Source organism: Pseudopodoces humilis, chromosome 15 (assembly GCF_049639895.1).
Source record: "Pseudopodoces humilis isolate 2021_Gansu_Grassland_sample_001 chromosome 15, ASM4963989v1, whole genome shotgun sequence".
Classification (NCBI taxonomy): domain Eukaryota; kingdom Metazoa; phylum Chordata; class Aves; order Passeriformes; family Paridae; genus Pseudopodoces; species Pseudopodoces humilis.
In genome coordinates, this window is record NC_142214.1 from 561,975 (window position 1) to 584,831 (window position 22,857).

The 22,857-nt window shown below is 47.8% G+C and overlaps 1 protein-coding gene across 2 annotated transcripts in view; it reads right to left on the reverse strand.

Annotated features, from left to right (window-relative positions):
• Positions 1-22,857, reverse strand: part of FGF13 (fibroblast growth factor 13) — a 190,762-nt gene that overhangs the window by 83,776 nt on the left and 84,129 nt on the right. The window contains exon 2 of one of the 2 annotated variants that reach the window (XM_014255348.2): positions 5,059-5,226. The exons of the other annotated variant lie outside the window; for it this stretch is intronic. Within the exon in view, the coding sequence (XP_014110823.1) occupies positions 5,059-5,226 (168 nt within the window). The remainder of the gene's footprint in view (positions 1-5,058; positions 5,227-22,857) is intronic. 2 annotated transcript variants of the gene reach the window in all.

Sequence of the window (22,857 nt, forward strand, 5' to 3'; positions counted from 1 at the left end):
GCTTAAAGGCTTTGGAGGATCAGATCAGACTGAGCTGTTCTGCTGGATGCACTGAGCTCCTGAGGCAGTGTCACAGTGCCCCCAGCCCCTGGAACAGAGGTTATCAGCTCATCACTCACCTCAAAGGGCTTCTCTTTGGGAGAAAACCCATTCTACTGCTGGCAGCTTCAGACCTTTGCCTTTTGGTCTGTGTCCCTCCCTTTAGATCATCCCTCACTGCAGAAACAGCCTGACAGCTGCAGCAGCTCCACCTGGACCCAGCCAGGCAGCATTTAAGAGTTTGCTTTCATTTAGCACTGGAGAAGGCTTAGGCATTGCTCAGCTGCTTCTTGCCAGGGCCAGGAGCTGGGAACAAGGTGAGGTGGAAGCTCCACATTCCCCACAGAAGGAGCTGAGAGGTGCAGGAGAAAGCAGAATCCAGAGCAAGGTTTTGCTGAGGGCGAGGGCAGCGAGGAAGGCACGGAGGGGCTGCAGGACCAGCAGAGCCTGCCCTGGGGTGAGCAGCTCCAGGACACACAGGAAAGGGTTAATGGCAGGAGCCAGGGGACACCAAGCCTTTGCTTCCCACCTCCACCGAAAGGAGAAGACATGAGGAAGGACTCAGATGAGATGTGCTTAGCCAGGGCCCAAGGGCCATCAGCTGGATGAAGTTTGGGTGGGATGGTTGGAGGGAGCCCCCGGGACAGGGGGTCCCTGTGGGCACCTCAAACCCAGGCTCAGGGAACCTGCAGATGCTGAACCTCCTCCCTGTGCCCCACTGCCACGTGCTCTGAGCGTCCTGGACATCGTGCCTGTTCCATGTGGCTCATCTTTATCAGTCCTCACCAGAACACAAAGTCATTTTTTGTTCTGAACAATATGTAAAGTTTAAAAACCTCTCACAATTCTCTGCCTTCAAACACGCTTCTCCTCCCCCTTTTTCTTTCCTTTTCTCCTCTAAAATGCAGGAATGCACACGCATTACCATAATGAAATGAGGGAGCAGGGCTAACAGGACTGATTTAGTGTAGAAGGAAAGGATGTAATTAGAGTGCCAAGTACCAGCAGTGACACGGAGCTGGGAGCACCAAAGGGACATTCTGCACTACCACAGAAGGCTCCACATTTCTGCTGCTGACACAAGTGCCAGTGCCCAGGGACAGGTGAAGACACAGCCTCCACATAAAGTGCTCAACCATCCCTCCCTGGCCTCAGCCCCAGGACTGGCTCTGCCCTCCCTGCTCGGGATGGAGGCAACGAGCCCCTCTCAAGGGCAACCACAAAGGGGCTTGCTTCACATTAGCATCCTTAACATTTCCTATCTAATCAGATTTCCTGTTGCTTGAGGAAAGCTGCCTTTCCTCATCACCAGCTGCTATCCCAGATTTCCCTCTCTCCATCCCCAATACGTATTTTGCCATGCTTGTCTGCTTTTCTGTGTAAAAAGGTTATGTATGCCTGGAGGGAGACTAAATGTTACCAAAAAAAAACCCCAAAAAAACAACAGAAAAAGGCAACAAAAAAATCCCAGATGGAAACAGAACTATGGGCAAGTGTCCAAGACTCTTGACAGTGTGACTGTGACTAACCAATGGGTGTTTTTTAAAAACATTTCTCTCATTTTATTCCCTTCCCTGGATGTAATAATACAACTCAAATTACTTTTCCAGGAGCTGACTCCTTTTTATGTAACCATGTTTTATACAGATAGCAGCAGCAGCTTATGTTTAAACTATTTAAGAGAACAAATAGCTGCAGCATGCACTTCAGCTGGCCCTTCTCCTGCCAGCAGAGATTTCCTGGCTCGAGGGGAGCTGCAAGAACGCTCCGTGTGGATGCAATTGTAAACAATGCCCAAAGCCCAGAGGAGCAGCAGCCAGGTGAGGATGTCAGCTCTGCTTGTTTTCCTGCCTTTCAGAGACCACGGCACGGTGAACTGGAATGGCTTTGATAAAACAAAGCTGGCAAGATGCAGAGCGGAGCAGGAGCTCAGCCTTTAGCACAGCACCCAGAGCAGCAGGGAGGGCAGCACCCCACCTGAGCTGAGCCCAGGCTGGCAGCATCACCCTGCTGGGGCTCAGCTGCAAACTTCCACATCTGGGACATCTCAAACTCCTCATCTCCTGCTCTCTCCTTCCTCCCACTCCCACCACTTGCTGCACTTACTGGCCAAGGACCTTCTCTGTTCCTGCAGGCTGGTACCAAAGGAGCTGCTGCAAGCAGGTGTGGGGGGACACACAAGAAAGCAAGGCAGATTATTTAGGAAACGTGGATCCCATTTTATCATGCCCACTTTTGCTTTTAGAAATAGGCCCAGGATATGAGAAATGACAGACCACCAGGCTCAGGCACCAGCATGATGGGGTATTTAAGTCTCTCAGCAAAGAGCAGAACATTCCCCAAACACCCCTACAAAAGCCTGGAGAATCTTTTACCTGGTGTCATCCTACATGCCGAGGGATCCAAATCCTGAAGTGATAAATGAGGCTCCCCAAGCACTACCCTTGTATGAAAATGGTTAAAAGATGCAGAGAAATCCATCATCTAAACAAAAGAGCTGCAGAGTTAGAAACATGCAGGCATTACTCTGTGTTCCCATGCCATTGTTCAGCAGATTAAAAAGGTGCATTTTTATATTCTCTGCAGAGTCTTCCAAGTCTGCAATTTTCCATAAAACTTCCACTATCACATTTTACTCTGAGAACTTTGCTAAGAGCTTCCTAGTTGTCATACTTTCCAGTACCTCCAAAAATGTGTAATTTATGTCACAGTAACAAGTTAAACATTCCTTTTCCTTTATCCTAACAGCACAACAGAGCTGTTAACTGCTGGGCTCACACTGGAAGGGATTTCTGCGAGGATTTGTTTCAGCCACTCCACTGACTTCCATGGACTGTGGCAGGGTTTGCATGGAAAGCACAGTTCAGATCACCTCACAATCAACACTTCTCAAGCTTCATGCCAACAAACCACTGAGGATGCCACACATCAGGCTTTCAGTGCATCTGACACCACTGCCAAGCCATTCACAGATTCTGAAGAGAAATACAAATGCAGCCCAGGCAATCTGAGCTACAACAGAGGCTAAAAGGATTCCTGATCAGATATTCTCCTCCTGTGCCCAGAAATCACACAACAACAAAACCTGCCACCCCTCTGAATTCCCATCCCCTCAGCACGTGTGGCCACGGCTTCTGAGCCTGCCCAGGGCTGCGACACTCCTGGAGGAGAGGAGGGACAAACAAGGGGAGAGACTCATCCTCGTGCCCAGCAGGAACAGATGACAGGTCCAACGCTCTCCCTGAATGAGAACAGGGTCACAGAGCAGGGAAAACGCAGCTGCTGCTGGAGACAGGCGCTGCAGATGGATGGAGAACCTCCCAAGAACACTCCTGGCTTCCAGGCAGCAGCACTGAGGCTCCCCAGCTCTCCCCTCGGAGCCTCTCCCAGCAGATCCAAACTCCCCAACCCCGCAGAGAACAGGCCCAGCAGTGCTCTGCTCTCCCTGCTCCTCTGGACAGGCCACTGGGGTGTAAAGTGGTGATTTATTCACTGAAATGATCAGCCCAAGAGCCAGTCCTCTGCAGGAATCCAGTGCAGGTGCCACTGAAATAAGCACAGGCTTCTGCTGGAGTTCCACAGCAGCACACGGAGAATTCCCAACACAGCACATCCGTCAGGGATGCCAGAGCAGGGCCCACCTTTCATGGCCCAGGGCTGTGGAATCCTCCTGTTCACCAAGGACCACGTGCTGAGCACCTGCAGAAGCTCAGCTGCCATCATCCTCCTACAGGAGCCCGACAGGAACAGCTCTGGGCTCGGAATTTACACAAGAACAACACAAACCCTGGCAGATGACAAGGAATCCGTGACATCTGCTAAGCCAGAAGAGTTCTATGGGATTCACCTTCCTCCATGTCCACTGAGTCATGAAATCACAACTTTATCAAGTCAGCCCCAGAACTGAGAGGACAACTGGACATTCTTCAAACCCCGATTTTAACATTCAGTTACATCATCACTGAAACAAGAAACTTCTCCCCAGGCCTTAAACCAGAATGTGTATCAGAATTAATATTTCTGGTGAGATGATAAATGCTATTTTAATAACATACTTTTATTTTAAAAGACACAAATCTCCCAGAACTGGTACAAAGAACATTCATGCAAAATCTGGGGAATGGAACAGAAGAAAGCAATTGACTGAAATATTTTGGGCTAATAGAGACAGCTCAGCAACTGATGCCCATCATTCCAGAGAGAATATCTTGGCAGATACTGGAGCTTATGCAGAAAGTAGAAGGCTTACCATGTGGAATATGAAGCAGTAATGCAAAACACATATGGAACAATAAGAGAAAGTATTAAAAAATATAATTTTAAATAGCTTAATCTTATGTACACTAGATGAACGAGATACACCTCATTGGCAATTTCATATCAGTAAACACAGCATGAGGAGAGACCATACCTTTGCTTTATCTGAAAAGGAAAACAATCTACTCATTTCTTTTTCTGCTCTGCATGCATTTCATTTCCCAAAATGCAACCAGGCGTGCATTACATACAAACTTCATCCTGCTTCACCCCAGAACAGCTGCCACGAGCATTCTCTAGCACTATGCAGAAGCCTTATGGAGTGCAAGGTGCTGGGGACAAGCCAGCTCTGGGTCTGAGTGCCAGACTTAGAGCAGAGTGCAGCTTCAGAGAAGTTACTGCAAGGAACCGGCCGGGAACCGATGCCGTTCGAGCAGCAAGCAGCTTTGGCAGCCAGAGAAAAGGGCAATGTGTAATGGTGAGAGCTGAAACAAACGGAGTTTATTGGAGGAAAAGCAGCGTCAGTCCCCTGGAATGGCCCAGAAGTGGCCGGGGCGGTGTCCTGTGGGAGCATCAGACACTGACAGGCAAGCAAAGGGACACGAGCGCATCGCTCCCGCCCGCGCAGGCTGGGACACACAGCACCCCGGGGACACACAGCACCCCGGGGACACACAGCACCCCGGGGACACACAGCACCCCGGGGACACACATGGAGAAACCCAGAAAACAAACAGAACATGGACCCAGAGTGCCACAAACCTTCCGGCTCTGTGTTCTCTTTGAGGTGCACTTGCTTCAGTGGGCAGCAGAAGATTTCGTGACACTTAGCACGAAAAGGGGACTCTTTTTTCTTTAATTCCGCAGATTGGATGGAATCTTGCCGTAACATAATGTACTCCTGAGTGCCAGGGGGAGCGTCATCCATAACTGTGGTCACCACACAACAAAATGAACTCAAGTTAGAGCTCGAGGAAAGCAATCCCGAGAAGCAAATCAACTACACAACGTCAGGGTGGGGGAGAGACAGGAGGGGAAGAAAGGTTCATAGGAAGGAAAACAAACTTTAAAGTGTAAAGTATCTTAGTCATGGTGGTAGAAGGGTGGGAAAAAACATTTACTTTTATAAACAGTGTTTCTCATAAACCTCCACACTTCATCCCATTTCATGCAGCTTTGATAAACAGTAGAATAACCCAATCACCCCGCTCTGAAAAGCAACACAGCTCCCTCCTAGATTTGCTTTATTCCCCCCTAGCACCTCTACCTCTTCTGCAGGCAGGTTAGGAGGAAAGCAAAGCAAAGATGCTTTTCTGGCCTGGCCAGAGGCAGTGTCTGCACTAAGAGAAGTCACTCCACACCTGTGGGAATCTGCTCCCCCAGGTACAGGACATGCCTTTATCAGGATACAGAATTCCTCCCATTCCTCAGAGCAAGGATAACCCAGCGACATCTGACTCCATCATCATGTGCAACCCATAGAAGAGCAGATGTACAAAGAGAAAGCACATTAATCTTCTGATGGTTTTCTTGTAAAACAGCAAGCAATTTTTAAAGCTGATCTTCTAAATCAATACTGCCATTAATAACGCAAAGGACACGCAGTCTGAAACTCTTCTGAATGGGGTTAGACTATCAAATGGCAAAAAGATAAAATATATAGCATAAAGAAAGTTCCAGCTACCTCCAAGTATCACATTACCAGAAAGAATTGAAACACTTTTCCACTATCTAAAAAATGAAGCCTTAATAACAAAGATAGTGAGATTCCTCAGCTTTAGGCACAAATCATCACATGAACAAAAATGAGCTGATATTTCACAAGACAGCCTTTAACCACCAATTGTTATTTATAGTGTAACACAGAGATACAAAACCATACCCAAAACCAAACCTGGATTCCCAATCATATGTGAAAAAACCCCAAAAATTAAAAAATAAAAATAAAAAAGAATGCAAGAATTTCAGGAATGAGGAAAGTAACTACTGACAGGCTAGTCTAAAACTGGTGGAGACCAAACCCGCAGCAACTGTGTATGCCAGAGGAATTTACTTAGCAGTAAATGTAAAATAACTGCAGTAACTGTCACATTTCCTAATCAAAGCATTCAGCTTGCTAAATATCACCCTGTAGCACATTCTTTAGCTCAAATAAAATAATAATAATTACATTAATAAAAACTTGCTGTCAATATTTTCTTCCTCCTGTAAGCTTTACTGAGAGAAGGAGATCTTTAGGATGGCTGCCGGCACCAGGATGTTTTTCAAGATAAATTCAAACATGTTTACTTTATATAAACACACCAGCTAAACAGTCTGCTGGTTTGTGTCTTTCTTTTATGTCCAACTGCATTTCAGTCCCATCCAGAACTGCCAGAAACCATAACATCAGCCCTGTCCATAGGCCTTGGCTCGGGTTCCAACCGGATAATCTTTGATGTAATTCAGGGTTTAATAACGCTGTAAGGAAATATCCCCCCCTGGTTTTACACAGAGAGGCTTCAGCTCTGCTAGCTACAGGCTGTAGCAGCCACAGGGTAAATAAAATCCAGGCAAAACAAATCCTCCTGTTCCTGTTGGACTATTGTTCTTGTATGTCTGACACAACTGAACACAAAAAAATGGTATTTCCATGGATCCACTCACTCCTTGAATGAACTTTTCAAGTCATTACCTGAAACATGAATTTTCCTCAGTTCCCTGACTTCTCACAGCCTGGTTAGTTTCACATGCTGTGAGCCCCAGGATGCTCACACTAGCAATAAATCAGTTTGGCTGGCATTCTGGAAGGACTGAAGCCATGTCCCTACACACGAGGCCTTCAAGCCACAGAGAGCATCAGAGCCCCCCTTAAATCCTGCACCCACAAAGTGAAGGGAACCCCTTCTCTTTGGCACGGGGGGGAGAAGTTCCATTCCCCCAGGATGGTTTTTGGGAACGAGAGCAGCAGCTGATGCCTCCCCACTGTCACTGTCACCTCCCCACTGCCACCCTTCCACTGTCCCCCACCATTGTCACCTCCCCATTGTCACCTCCTCACTGTCACCTCCCCATTGTCACCTCCTCACTGTCACATCCCCACTGTCCCTACCCCACTGTCCCCCCCCACTGTCACCTCCCCACTGTCACTGTCCCCCACCACTGTCACCTCCCCAGTGTCACCTCCCCAGTGTCACCCCCCCATCAGTGTCACCCCCAGGACCCAGCCCATGCTCCCCCAGCCCCTGGTGTCCCCTCTGCCTCGCTGTCCCTGTCAGCAATGAAAGGTCCCAGCTGGGGTTGTCCTGGGGCTGCTCTCAGTGATGCAGGAATTGATTTTTTTTCCATTTAGGGGAAAGCATTAGGCTGGCAGCTCCTTACAGGAACAAGTCTAAAAAACCCTCTCTAAAATAACTCACTCCGAGTGAGTGCCTGTAGGCCAGGCAGGGGTAGGAAAGTCGGGTATTTTGCTGTAGTCACGTTTTCCTACTTGAGGCAGCTGATGAAAATCTCTCAGGTATTCCTGCAGTAACGATTCTCTTTGCTTCTTGTCATCACTGCTTTGTTTTCCCCTAATTTCTCCCAGCTGAAGGTGTGATTTTTTGTTTTGTTAGCCACCTGCACAACATAATAAACTCAGAGCACAACAATACTTACAAGCTAATTGAAAAAAATTCTATTCTGGGGTTGTAGAACACTCACAACCTCTTCATGACATCGCAGTCTATCCAAACCATTTCACTATTAAGCTTTGCCAAAATCTTGATGAAGTATTCTTACCAAACAGCCCTGGCACTTCTGCATCAGCCAGAAATCTTATTTTCAGCTTGCAGCTGTGTGCTCCCAACTTTGAAGTCTGGTTGACTCTGACTTGCAGTTTTCACAATGAAGACAGATATTACAGGAAGCACAAGCAGCCAATTCTCTGAATTTTATTCACAGCAAGCCATTTCTGGAGTCCCTCGTGCTGCACCACTCCTTCCTCCCCAGCACACCACCAAACCCAGCTTGTTTCAAACTGCAAAAATACCTTGTGAAAGACACAACTTTCTTTAGCTGTTTTTTCAGAATTCAAAGTAGAATGAACTCTCATTCCAGCTGCTGCTGGATGGGGTCTGTGACAATGACAGGCTGCCAGGGACAGCCCAGCTCCTTCACTCTCACAGGGAAGCAGCAACTGCTCTTTTGTTCTCAAACCAATTCCATAAATTTCCTCTACAGCAGCTATTTCCTGTGCTTATTTCTGAGCTGCTATTACAGGACAGTTTTATGGCATGCATGAATAGAGCATAATTTTGAGATGGGCACTGGCTGACTCCAAGAACTCAGACACTGGGGGAAGCAAACCCTTGCCCAGCAGAGGGCTGTTAGGTACTTGAACTGATGAGTTCTCAAAGTGCTGATCTCTGTCAGACTGCAGTCACTTATTAGAACTCGAGGCTTTAGGGATCCAGCAGTATATGGCCTGTGAGTGCTCTTCTGTGTCTGGTGGGAAAGGGAGGGTAACCTCCTATTTATGGCACAAATAGCACAGGAATGTTTAAAACTCACCACTGCTCCCTAAGGAATGCCTCTGCTGGGGACACTGCACGGCTCAAGGGAGGACACTGGGCAGCAGGAGCTGCTTGGCCAGCTGCAGGAGATGAACCACCCAAACTGCAGAGCCACCGAGGATTTGGCTCCTAGGCTCGAGCTGCTGCAGCAGACATTTCTCTTTGTGCTCCAGCAGCCCAGGACAGGAGCACCATGGAGCACAGGAGGAGCTGGACAGCAGCTCCAGATGGAAACAGGAGCCTCATCACTACCCCTGTCCCCATAAAACCCACTCTGACCAGCTCACGGGAAATGTAAAAGTCATTGTGACAATTTGTGTCCCAACACTGAACTTGCACTCCTCACTGATGAAATCTGGGAGAAAAAGCAAGGAATGGCGCTGTTTTCAAGGGAATATCCTTCAAGTGTGGCGAAATCAGGCATGCAGAGGAGAAGGTGCTGACAAACCTGCTAGAAAGGTCCAGGATGAGTGGGAAGCCAGCAGTTTTTGAGAGCTGTGGACAGATATAGTCTGCTGCTTATGAAATATTAGAATACTCTTGCGTATCATAACTTTAATGAGAATTTAATTATTAATGTAGCCCGATCTGGAGCTAGGAGAATAGTTTCAAATTATAAGGGAAGGAGAGAGAATTGGGAATGCCTTTTTTCTTCCTATTTATGGAGCATTATTGTCAACAGCTGGGCTACAAAAAGAGACAAACTTCCCTAGTGCTGGGAAGGAAAAAAACCCAAAACAACAAAAACACAAAGAAAGAACTGAAAAAGATGAGGATCCTCTAGGAAGAGCAAAACAAGGAAAAGCAGCCTGAAAATGGCAACCAAATCATCAAAGAATAGACTGCATCCCTCCTGGAAATCTGCAAGGATGAGCCATGGCTCTGGGGAGCAGGAGATGAAGAGCAGCCTGGAATCTTTCAGAGATTGTCACTGAAAGTTGCAGCTCTTGGGCATTTCTCTTGGAAGCAGCAGACAAGAACAGAAGCACCATTCATAAAAGAACAGGTGAGACCTCCCAATTATCTGCCCCATTTACTGAGGATTAACAAAAGCAAGAAATCGAGTGTTTTGAAATTCAAACTCGTTACAGAAAGAGCTGTTCAGAGAAATGGCCTCAGAGGAAATTTTTTCAAAGCCAAGCACAGAATACTCATCAGCAGAAGCCAAAAGCCTGGGTGTGCCATGGAGAGGTGCAGAGAGTGTTCTCACAGCCCTGGGAAGCAGCAGAACCCTGGAGCCTGCTCTGCTTCAGCACCCAAAGCTGAGCAGAGCTACCCACACAGAGGCTGAACAGCAGAGAAGCCCTTTCAGAAAAAAAATAAATACATAATTTAACCTGAAATTAAGTTTACTCTTCATTTCAAGGTTGGAAATTATTTTTAACAGGTTAAAGCTTAGGCTTATGCAGAGACAGTCCTGTGTACAACACACACAAAACAGCTCAATTTGGAAACAGTCAAATGAAGGGCTGGGGTATTTTCTCACACTGTGTTCTTAGACTGAGGTTTAGTTAAGTTGAATTCCCACCACAGGTAATTTTGCACAAATCACTTGATGCACACCCCAAAAATTTACCCAGCAAGTTACAGCATCTTGACAAACACTGCTCAGCTTATGCCCAGTGGAGTCACTGCCTGGTCCTACCCTGCACTGCTGTTTAGTGTGTGCTGCCATGTGGGCTCTGTCTAACTCTCAAACAGAGATCCTGTAGAAATTACAGGCCACACAGCTCTCAGTCCTGCCTGAGAAGCTGGCCTGAGAAATTCATAGGAGTATTCAAAACAATCCTCAGAGACAGAAAACAACTGCCAGGTGCTGTTTGTCTGTCCCTTGTTTTCCTTGCAGGAGAAAGTCAGGGGGTGGTGTGCCTCACTGACCAGTGATGGTGATGTAGTAATTTGCTAACCAATAAGAGTTTCCTTTCTGTACTTTCCACGTATCAGTCTATAAAACAAGCCTGAAGTAATAAACTACGAGACATTCTCCTGATGGACTCCATGAGAGTCTGTGCTGCTCAATCCCAGCCATTCCTAATAGAGCGACACTGCCACAGCAGCAGGGCTGGAGCAGCTGTCCCCAGCCCAGCTGCCAACGCTGGGACTGAACAATGCACAACCAAGGATCTGACAATCAGCCAGATGTTTATCCCTCCTGCAGTGTTGTTACACCCACTCCAACAGCCATGGAGTGAGGAACAGCACCCTCAACACCCCAATCCCGCTCTCCTGACAGAAAAGGACTGCGCTTGACACAGTTTTAGAAACTTGAACATGTTTTTCCCCTCTCTACACTCACCTAAAGCCTTTCAGGCACTGCAGAAACCCATGAGCAGTTATGCTGTCACTTACTCAGTGTAGCTGCTACACGCTGCCCATGCAGAGAAGGGTTCTGCTTTCCACTGTGGATCAGTTTAATCAGACAAATTAGCAGAAGGCAGAAGAGCCTGTTTTCCTGTTACTGCCCACCCGCATGATCCCCTGTAGAGTCCAAGCAGATGTTCTGCATACTGAGATCCTTCTCAGCTCCCTTCCAACCTCCTGTGCAGTGCCAGGGCACTGCCACACGCTGCCAGTGTGCCTGCTCTGCACCAGCCACCCAAGTGCACCACAGTGACAATGACCGTGACAGTGACAATGACAATGGCAATGACAATGACAATGACAATGACAATGACAGTGACAATGACAATGGCAATGACAGTGACAATGGCAATGACAGTGACAATGACAATGGCAATGGCAATGACAATGACAGTGGCAATGACAATGACAGTGACAATGACAGTGGCAATGACAATGACAATGACAATGACAATGGCAATGACAGTGACAGTGACAGTGACAATGACAGTGACAGTGACAATGACAGTGACAATGACAATGACAGTGACAATGACAGTGACAATGACAGTGACAATGGCAATGACAGTGACAGTGACAATGACAGTGACAATGGCAATGACAGTGACAATGACAGTGACAATGACAATGGCAATGGCAATGACAGTGACAGTGACAGTGACAATGACAGTGACAGTGACAATGACAATGGCAATGACAGTGACAGTGACAATGACAATGACAATGGCAATGACAGTGACAATGACAATGGCAATGACAGTGACAATGACAGTGACAATGACAGTGGCAATGACAGTGACAATGACAATGACAGTGGCAATGACAATGGCAATGACAATGACAGTGGCAATGACAGTGACAATGACAGTGACAATGGCAATGACAATGACAGTGACAATGGCAATGACAATGACAGTGACAATGACAGTGACAATGGCAATGACAACGACAGTGACAATGACAGTGACAATGACAATGACAGTGACAATGACAATGACAATGGCAATGACAGTGACAATGACAGTGACAATGACAGTGACAATGGCAATGACAGTGACAATGACAGTGACAATGACAGTGACAATGACAGTGACAATGACAGTGACAATGGCAATGACAGTGACAATGACAGTGACAATGACAATGACAGTGACAATGACAGTGACAATGACAATGACAGTGACAATGACAGTGACAATGACAGTGACAATGACAGTGACAATGACAGTGACAATGACATGACTGTCACACAGGGGATCTCCACGCCTGGGTGGCTGCCACCCTCTGAGCTGCACAGCTGTGGAGACACCCGGAGCTCTGCACCAGCAGCTCCTCCAGCTACACAAACTCTCCAGATGCAACGCACTCTTTGGAATTCACTTCTCCAGAAATCCAAAGGCAAAACGATCAAATAGGGTTGTTCTGTTAGAGCAGAAACAACAGTGGACTTTATTGCCTTTGTGTATTTTTATACTACATTGCGTAATACGTTCTCATTGATGTTCAGCACCGTAAATGACATAAAAAACAACCCAAGGCAGCGAGCACAGCAGAACTCCAAGAAAAAAATCATCACATTTCACATTCCAGTGCATGAAGTAAACGCTGCACTGCTCTAGCTTACGATTATCTACCAGAGATGGCAAAGACAAATGTGTGTCTCAGAAAAAAGACATTGTTCCAACACTGAGCTATAAATTAGCTTCTGGTTTCCAAGACGTAGTAAATGGTCTTCATCTTAGCACAAGAGAAGGCCACTGTGTTCAAACTGAGGACACTGCACGCTGCAGCTGGGGAGCTGCCTCGGGGTACCACACTCACTTCTGTACTGCTTTGAAATCGTCCACATTGGAGACAAGTCCCTGTTTTGTGTCATTGCAGCATTTATGCCCACCAGGACTTTACATACCTCCAAAGAAATTAGAACATTTATTCTGGAAGTTGATTGAAAATCTGTAAAACATGGGAAGGACGCTGCTGCTGTCAATGCCTGAAACGCGTGGATCCACGGCTCCAGTTAAACCAAAAACTATCAAGAAAAGCTTCAGATCAATTTTCAGCAGCTGAATATTTGTCCCAAAGAAGTGTCAGCAGAAGTGCTGGAGTACACAGGGTCTGTAACCCGCCACTGCTGAGCCCTGCACTGCTGTGGACAGCTCCAGAGTGCAATCCGTGCTCTCAGCACCATCTGCACCATTCCCCATCACCAGTGCCCAGTCCTGCCGTGGTTCCTTGCCCTCCCTGCACTCCACAGAAGCATTCACAGGATTTTTAATTAGCCCCCACAACCCCACTTGCACCTTAAGTGACTGCAGGAAATCTGGAAATGAATTTTTAACAGCTTCTCAAAGAATTCATGTAGGGAACGAGGTCTTTGCAAGTTGTGAACAAACCCACCTTTCCTCTCACCTTAAAACTGACCCATCTGTAACTCCATGCTACCCATGTACTCTGCTCCTGAACTGAAATTCTAAAGAGCATTTCACAAAATTTTATTGGCATTCTAATCTGCCTTTATCTAATAATTTCACAAGAGATACACAACTGACCAAGACTTCTGCGCTTGCTATAACACCTGCTATCCTGCACCCTCTGGAGAGGGGATAAAAGCTGCAGCTCCCATCCCAGGTGTGCTATCCCAGCCCCAGAACAGTCCTACCTGTCTCAGTCCTCTGCCAGCAGCCTGGGAGAAGCTCTCTGGAGGCAGCAAGCCGTGACTTTGAGCTGCTCTCCTTGTCCTGAGCTGTCAGGCAGATGTGGGATGGAGGCTGTCCTGACTGCCCGTGGATCTCCAGGCTGCTAAACACAATGATCAGAGATGACTCACTGTCACTCTCACATACATTAAACGCTTCTGTCGATTTTCTGGCTGGAGTTATTGCTGTAATTGTTGTGTCTCACAGCTGAGGGGCTGACACGGGCTTGACTCAGCCCTGCAGCCGCGCTGGGTCAGGCTGCTCGTGTCGCGGGGCTCACACCTTGCCCTCGCCCAGCACAAGTTTTCCTCTCCCAGCAGGTGAGACAACAAAAGGGAGCATCCCTTGGCCATATCTGGCATTTCAGAGCTGAAATTCTCTCCAGGAATGCTTTGCATATCATATATTAATAGATTCTGACTAACAGCTTTAGCTTCACATCATGTCTAGACAAAGTGTCCTGCTGTGGGCAGTAGCCTGGAAGGGCACTTGAAACAGCTGTGGGTGAACAAAACACAAATTGTGCTGCTGACAGGATGTATGCACACTCTACCTCATTTAGCTGTTCTCCAGGAACTGAAAATAATGGGAATTTCACTGAAGCTTTAGGCAGAAAGAGGCCAAAGCTCAGGCTGGCCAGAGAACCAGGAACAACCCATGTTGTCCCCAGGCTGGCCATCAGGAAGAATTTCTTCCCTGGAAGGGTGGTGAGGAATTGGAAGGGGCTGGCCAGGCTGCTGGTGGAGTCATCGCTCTTGGAGGTGTTCAAGGAGCAGCTGGGCATGACACTCAGTGGTCTGGGCTACCCACCAAGAGGTGATGGGCCAAAGCTGCTGGGACTCCGTGATCTTGGAGATCTTCTCCAAGCCTAATGATTCCATCACTGTACGAGAAGCTGGGGCTGCCCCTGGATCCCTGGCAGTGCCCAAGGCCAGGCTGGAAGGGGCACAGAGCACCCTGGGACAGTGAAAGGCGTCCCTGTCTGTGCCAGGGGTGGGATGAGTGACCTGCAAGATTTCTTTCAACCCAAACCATTCTGTGACTTTATGTGCATCACCTGGCACCCAGAACAAATCAAACAGCTGGAAGACAAGAGGGGAAATAGACAAAAGTTCCAAAAAAGAAGATTTTGATGGCAGAAATGCAAAGAGCTCTCTCCAGAGTCCAGGTGTGCCCAGCAGTGTCCATCCACCCTGGCTGCATGCTGCCAATACCACTGCACCCAACACCACCAGAACTCCCTCACAGCTCAGCATCCACACAGAAAAACATCAGCACAAAAGCACCACGGCTGCAAAGCCACAGAACACCAATGCTGAGAGCAGACAAAAAGTGGTCAAGTCTTTCTAGGCCACCTGAGAGTCTCCACACTTCTGAGCAACCAGCAGAGCCTGCCTGCCCTTGGGTGTCACCTGTGAGGTGACATCTCAGTGTGGAACTGCAGCACTGCCTTCCCCGAGATGAGCTGCCCACACTGAAAGCACTGAACTCCCTTTCAGCACCTTCCACTGTGCTCTAACACGCTGTGGTGCCATTACAGCTTTAAATATTTACTTGACATTACCTTGCATCTGGCAAATGCATTCTGATATCCCCAGCAAGTCCCATCCATGCAGGATTAAATTCTCCACTGGTCTTTGCACAGTAACAGATCCCATTTATTTCACCACTGCAATTCTCTCCAAATCAGGTCTGTGAAGTCCAAGAAGTTTCCCAACAATTCTGTTAAGACAGATGAGATTTGTGCACACCAGACTAATTTCTAAGTTTCTATAGCAGTTAGATTTTCCTGCCTCCGTTAGGCTCTCTCATTTCCTGAGCCACACAAAGACTGCCTGTTACTCTCTCAGTGCTGACAATCCACATGCACCTTCTCAGTTTATTCCCTTATTGTTAATTAACTATTTCATATTGCGAATTCCCATGTTTCAGATAAGGTGCTGTTGTCACAACAGCCCTGTAAGTGATTTATTATAACTAAAATGCACTCATAAATAACACATTAAAGACTTCAAATACCTATTTTTTTAGAGCTGCAGCAATCCAGTTGGCCTACATGTAATAGAAATTGTGCACCCATGAAATTAAACTGAATAAAATTTAGTTTTCAAAGGCTTAGTTCTCTGAAAAAGTTATTGCCTCTAATTCTTTTTGGTGAAATGCTGTTTTCTTTCCGATGCTACATTAGAATACTAAAATAAATAAAAAAAATGTCAGACTCTGGGTAGGGAACTCAAGTAATGAGCAGTAACCAAACCCCACCAAAGGCCAGGTAATCACTGGGGTGGGAAGGACAGAGCAGAAAAACAAACACACAAATATTTCCTAATGACCCTGTGGCAGGATAAGAGCACAGGGCTCCAGGGGAACACTCCCAGGCTGCTTTCCACAGCCCCCAGTGACCTTCCAAAGGCCACAGAAGTGCCCTGCTGTGTCCCGTGCCTCTGCTCAGGTGTTACCTGTGCAGGTGACACACGCCCAGGGCTCATCTCCTGCCCCATCCCATCCCAGCCAGGCACCAGGGACATGCTCCTGCCTCATCCTCTGCTCTGCCTGGGCTTGCACAGCCCGGGAGAGGCTCTGCTGTGATCTCAGAGCTCTGCTGTGATCTCAGAGCTCTGATGTGATCTCAGAGCTGTGCTGTGATCTCAGAGCTGTGCTGTGATCTCAGAGCTGTGCTGTGATCTCAGAGCTGTGCTGTGATCTCAGAGCTCTGATGTGATCTCAGAGCTGTGCTGTGATCTCAGAGCTGTGCTGTGATCTCAGAGCTGTGCTGTGATCTCAGAGCTGTGCTGTGATCTCAGAGCTCTGATGTGATCTCAGAGCTCTGATGTGATCTCAGAGCTCTGATGTGATCTCAGAGCTCTGATGTGATCTCAGAGCTCTGATGTGATCTCAGAGCTCTGATGTGATCTCAGAGCTCTGATGTGATCTCAGAGCTCTGATGTGATCTCAGAGCTGTGCTGTGATCTCAGAGCTCTGCTGCAGGTCTGGCTCTGCAGGAGCAGCAGCTGACCAGCACAAAAGGGCTGCACAGCCTCCCCCTCGCAGGGATCCAGCCCTGCTGCTCCAGCACAGAGCCAAGGGAACATTTGGAGTGTTTGTGTCTCCTTGCTGTGCCCTGGCAGCTGACAGTGCAGGCTGCAGTGCCACAGCCCTGCACAACTCCAGCCTTCCCACTCCTCTCCACACAAAAACTGGAGTGGGAGCTGCCCAAGAACAATTCTGCATTTCTGGAGGAGCGAGGCCTCCCCAGGACGCTTGCTCTGTCCAGCTGCAGGGCTGCAGTCAGTGCCACAGCTGGGAAAGGTCTCCTCCTCTCCTGAACACAGAGCTGTGCTACCCCAGCCCAGAAGCAGCTCAGGGCACGGCCACCGCTCCCAGCACCGGCATTTCCATCCTTCACACCCAAACCAGACATTGCAGCCTCACTTCTGGCTCACTCCTCATCACAGGGCTACTCACACCCGATCACACAAGGCTTTTGCAGGCTAGATCACCTAAATGAACACCCCCAGCTGCAATTTTGCAAAATTTTACCAAAAAAAAGCAGCATTTTATTGTTGCTGCTTCTGGCATATGGAGAGCTTAGATGAAAACAAGCAAATACTGGGTAAAAAACTATTCCAGAGAAAGCTGAATATTTATGGCTTGTACACAGAAACCTGACTGGCAAGTGAATGCTTCAGGTAGAGATAAAAGGAGTGACAGAAGAGTAACTTTTATCTATGCAGTCTGCATTTAATGACTGCACCAACATTTGCAGATGATTAGGGCCAACCTAAGTGCTTTGTTGTTCCTTTGTTCCATTTCTGAAGGCTTCGGACTTTATTTATTCTTTTTCTTTTTTTTTTTTCTCCCTCCCCCCCATAGCTGCAACTAAATATAATTTTTGGCTTTTAAAGACCTATTTCCATTTATAGAATCCAGCTGACAGGCTGGGGATGATGTTTCCTAGCTGAGGCATCTGCCTCCTTGACAGAGGGAGAGATAATCACGTTGGGTGAAACAGGCTCAGCATCTATGACAAGCTGAGGATGTCAGAGCTGAGAGCATCATGTCTGGCCCCTCTGGATGTTTTTTCTTGAGGAGTTCAGCCCCATCTGGTGTGGGAGGCAGCAGCCTGCAGTGCTGGGGACAGGGGACGCTTCACTGCTGAGGCTGCCACAGCTCCTGCTTAATTGCTCGCTTATTTATTTAATTATGGCAGGCACAGAAGGGCTGCCCAAGCTGCCAGCCTGCTTTCCCTGGAACAATCCCCTGCTCTGGAATGGCCAGTGCTGGACAATCCTGCTTCCCTCTGGATCTGCACCGGGAGCAGCCCCACCTTCAGCAGCTGGCACAGCTGGCACAGCTGGAGCCAGCTGGGCCCGGGCAGCAGAGCCACAACACCAGGGACACTGGGGGTCTGCAAGGGGCCGAGTCTGGAGGGGCATTCCCATGGACTCAACCCTCAGAGCCAAGAAATGCCCCCACAGCACGAGTCCCTGCCTCCTGGACCAGAGCAAACCCACAGCGCCGGCCCCCTCCACGCTCACTTAACTTTTAATTTGTGGATCAAATGTTCTGCAGTCACAAATCAAATTATGCTGATAAAATTAGTTAGATCAAGGTATTACTTTTCTTTTGAGATGGGCCATTTGATGCTGCAAAATGTCACCAAATGAATCTTTCTGAAAGTAGATTCCTCCTCACAAGGAAACTTTTCTCGCCAGATGCTGATGTAAATGGTTACAAATCACCAAAGATTTCCAACAGATGTGCAACCTGCTGCCACTCCAGGACTGCTGCTCCTCCCCTCTCTCCTACCTGTTATCATGTGAGGGCAGATGGGAGAGCCTGGCAAGACGTGAAGGCTGTCATTAAAATTGATGTCACAATGAAGAACTGCTCCCTCTGACCCTGCAAGAGACTCCTTCGCAGGCAGCCACAATCTCACATGGTGTCCTGGGGGGAACATCTGCTAACACCTGAGCACTCCTGAGGTGCCCCATTTATACCCAAATTTATACCCAAACACACAAGAACACTTCAGTTAAAATCGGTGTGTGGATGTGTCTGCACATCCCACACGGCTCAGCCTGGTCCAGCTCCTGGTGCTCTCACCTGCTCTGCCATCCTCACATCCACTCTTTCCACACCTGGCCAATTTCTCACATCTTCTTCTCTGCCAGGAGAAGTGGAAGAGATCACCCAGATGTAATTTCAGCAAGCAATAAATCCCTTTATCAATAGTGCTGCCCTGAAAGTCAGTAGATGGAAATCTGGATCTGATTTCCCATCTTCTACAGCATTTCTTTCCATCAGATCACTTAACTGCAGGTTCCAAGTTAGTTTAAATCATCTTTTTGCACAGAAGTCTAAGCTCTGAACAATCAAATTGTGAGTCATAATCTGTCATTTTCAGTCCATATATCATGACTAGCAAACATTGATTTACATGTAAGATTAGACTTTGTGGTTGTACTTTGCAAAGCCATTCAATAACAGCAATCATGGCCAGCAATTGATAGGTAATTTTTCTAGTATATACACATGAATCTTTGCTGATTTGATCCTAAATTATAAAAGTTTCATGATTCATACAAAATTTTAAGTTGGTTTGGTTTCTCAGTCATGTTTCTCTTCCCCTGCATCTTGTCCTTTGACTATTAAACTCTTTGCTCGTATCTCGTTCTTTCAAACTTCACTCCTTGTGTATTTGGTAGAAATGCAGACTTGCCTTCTCCATTTTCACCTGTGTCTTTGAGCTTTGATTCTCTTGCAAAGTATCTTCTCATCTGTTCAATCCTTCCAGCACATCCTTTTGTGTGACATCTGCACATCCAAACCTGACATCCTGCTACAAAACAACTTCACCCTGATTGTCCAGGGCAGACAGGCAGCACCTCTCCTGCCCTCCCTAAAGGAACAATTCCCAGCCTTTGCTGCCCTGCCCTGCAGCTTTCTGTTCCCAGCCTCACCTCAGCTCTCTCACAGCCTGGGGGTCCCAACCTTGCCCAGACAGAGTGACTGCACTGAAACCTCTGCTGGCTGTTCCAGGTGTGGAATACAAACCATGGCCTGGCTGTGCCCAGGTATGGAATACAAACCATGGCCTGGCTGTGCCCAGGTGTGGAATACAAACCATGGCCTGGCTGTGCCCAGGTGTGGAATACAAACCATGGTTTGGCTGTTCCCAGGTGTGCCCAGGTGTGCAGCACAGACCATGGCCTGGCTGTGCCCAGGTGTAGAATACAAACCATGGTTTGGCTGTTCCAGGTGTGGAATACAAACCATGGTTTGGCTGTTCCAGGTGTAGAATACAAACCATGGTTTGGCTGTTCCAGGTGTAGAATACAAACCATGGTTTGGCTGTTCCAGGTGTGGAATACAAACCATGGTTTGGCTGTTCCCAGGTGTGCCCAGGTGTGCCCAGGTGTGCCCAGGTGTGCAGCACAGACCATGGTTTGGCTGTGCCCAGGTGTGCCCAGGTGTGCAGCACAGACCATGGTTTGGCTGTTCCCAGGTGTGCCCAGGTGTGCAGCACAGACCATGGTTTGGCTGTGCCCAGGTGTGCCCAGGTGTGCAGCACAGACCATGGTTTGGCTGTTCCCAGGTGTGCAGCACAGACCATGGCCTGGCTGTGCCCAGGTGTGCAGCACAGACCATGGCCTGGCTGTGCCCAGGTGTGCCCAGGTGTGCAGCACAGACCATGGTTTGGCTGTGCCCAGGTGTGCCCAGGTGTGCAGCACAGACCATGGTGTTTCCCTCCAGGACAGGCTGCTTCCAGCCCAGCAGGACCGTGAGCAGGCTCCTGACTGAGGAGGGACAGGACTGTGACATGGCCAGGGGGGCTCACCCAGGGGCTCAGCTCACTGCCACTGCAATTAAAAACATCTCTGTTGATGGGGAAGGGCCACCTGTGGCTCCATCTGCCACACCCTCACCAGGGGATTGCTACTTTAACACCTGTCTGCTGGTACGTGGTTGCTTTATTAATAGAAAGGATCACACACAGCCTGAGGCAAATTAAAATTCCAATTCTGCTATTCCCTGTCATTGTAGAATATGCCAGGCTGTTGTTTGATTTGGTTTCTAGCAAAGCAGGCTAACAGACTTCCTTCCAAGCCATTAATTCAGTTATGCAATAAGCCTAACACAACTGCACTGGCTCATTAAAGCAATTTGATGTAACCTGCACTCATTAGAGCAGCCACCATCTATATCCCTGTGGCTGCAGCCTTGTTTTCAGACAGCAGCAGAGATGACCTGCTGTGCCAAATTCCTCTTCTGTCTCAGGAAAACTTCAGGGAAATAGCAAAATGGAAAACCTTGATTTGCCTAGGCTTTCAAATCCATTCAAATGCAAGAATATTGTAACATTTTGAGTATGTTTTTTCATCCAGAAAACGATTATTTAACTAGATGAAGGGAGATTCTTCAATAAAGACAGAAGCACGATGATAGTCATGCAGGACACAAGTTTACTGATAAAACTGATAAACTCCCTGCTCTGTCTGTTGGAGAGGATGGTTTAACCACTCAGGAAAGGAAACACAGGAGGGACAAATGATCAGTGTGCCACAGCTGAAATAACAAGAACCAACCTGTGGCCTTGGTTTGCAGCCCAGGCTGCCATCAGTGTCCAAAGCAACTGCAGAGAGCTGCTGCTCAACTGGGGAAAAACACAAAAATCTTTCTGGATTCTAGAGAGAAGGTACAGAGACATCTGAGGCAGCATTTAGCCTTTAAGCAGGGACATTTACAGGTGTACCAGTCATCAAGCTCAGGATAATGAAGCCTGGCCCTTGAACCACATCAACCCATTTCAGTAGCTGGAGGTGAAGCACAAGATCCTTGAGTGAGACTGGTTCCGAGTCCTGAAGTTCAGTAGCTGAACACAAAACACCTTCTATGGACTCAGCACACTTAAACAAAGACTGCTGGTCACCTCAAAAAGGGAGACAGGCATGCAGCAGACTTCTGACCCTCTGCTACCCAGTAAAATAACACCAAAATGATCTGTGTGCATGTTTGCTGTTTCCTAAACAAAAACCTGTTTCTCCCAAGTCAGGCTGAGCCCAGCAGTGACCAAAGGTGCCTGCAGTGCCAGCACAGGAGGCTCCAGCAGTGCCCTCCTGACACCCTGCCCCTCAACTGCTGAGCTCACAGCACATGTAAACCTCCTTAAACTCCATCCATCCATCATCCATCCATCCATCATCCATCATCCATCCATCATCCATCCATCCATCCATCAGCCATCATCCATCCATCATCCATCCATCCATCCATCAGCCATCCATCCATCCATCAGCCATCCATCCATCATCCATCCATCCATCCATCCATCCATCCATCATCCATCCATCATCCATCCATCCATCATCCATCCATCCATCAGCCATCATCCATCCATCATCCATCCATCATCCATCCATCATCCATCCATCCATCAATCAGCCATCATCCATCCATCCATCCATCCATCCATCCATCATCCATCCATCATCCATCATCCATCCATCAATCAGCCATCATCCATCCATCCGCCATCATCCATCCATCATCCATCCATCATCCATCCATCCATCCATCATCCATCCATCATCCATCCATCATCCATCCATCCATCATCCATCATCCATCCATCATCCATCCATCATCCATCCATCATCCATCCATCATCCATCCATCATCCATCCATCATCCATCCATCATCCATCCATCATCCATCCATCATCCATCCATCATCCATCCATCCATCCGCCATCATCCATCCATCCATCCATCATCCATCCATCCATCCATCCGCCATCATCCATCCATCCATCATCCATCCATCATCCATCCATCATCCATCATCCATCCATCCATCATCCATCCATCATCCATCCATCATCCATCCATCATCCATCCATCCATCATCCATCCATCATCCATCCATCATCCATCCATCATCCATCCATCATCCATCCATCATCCATCCA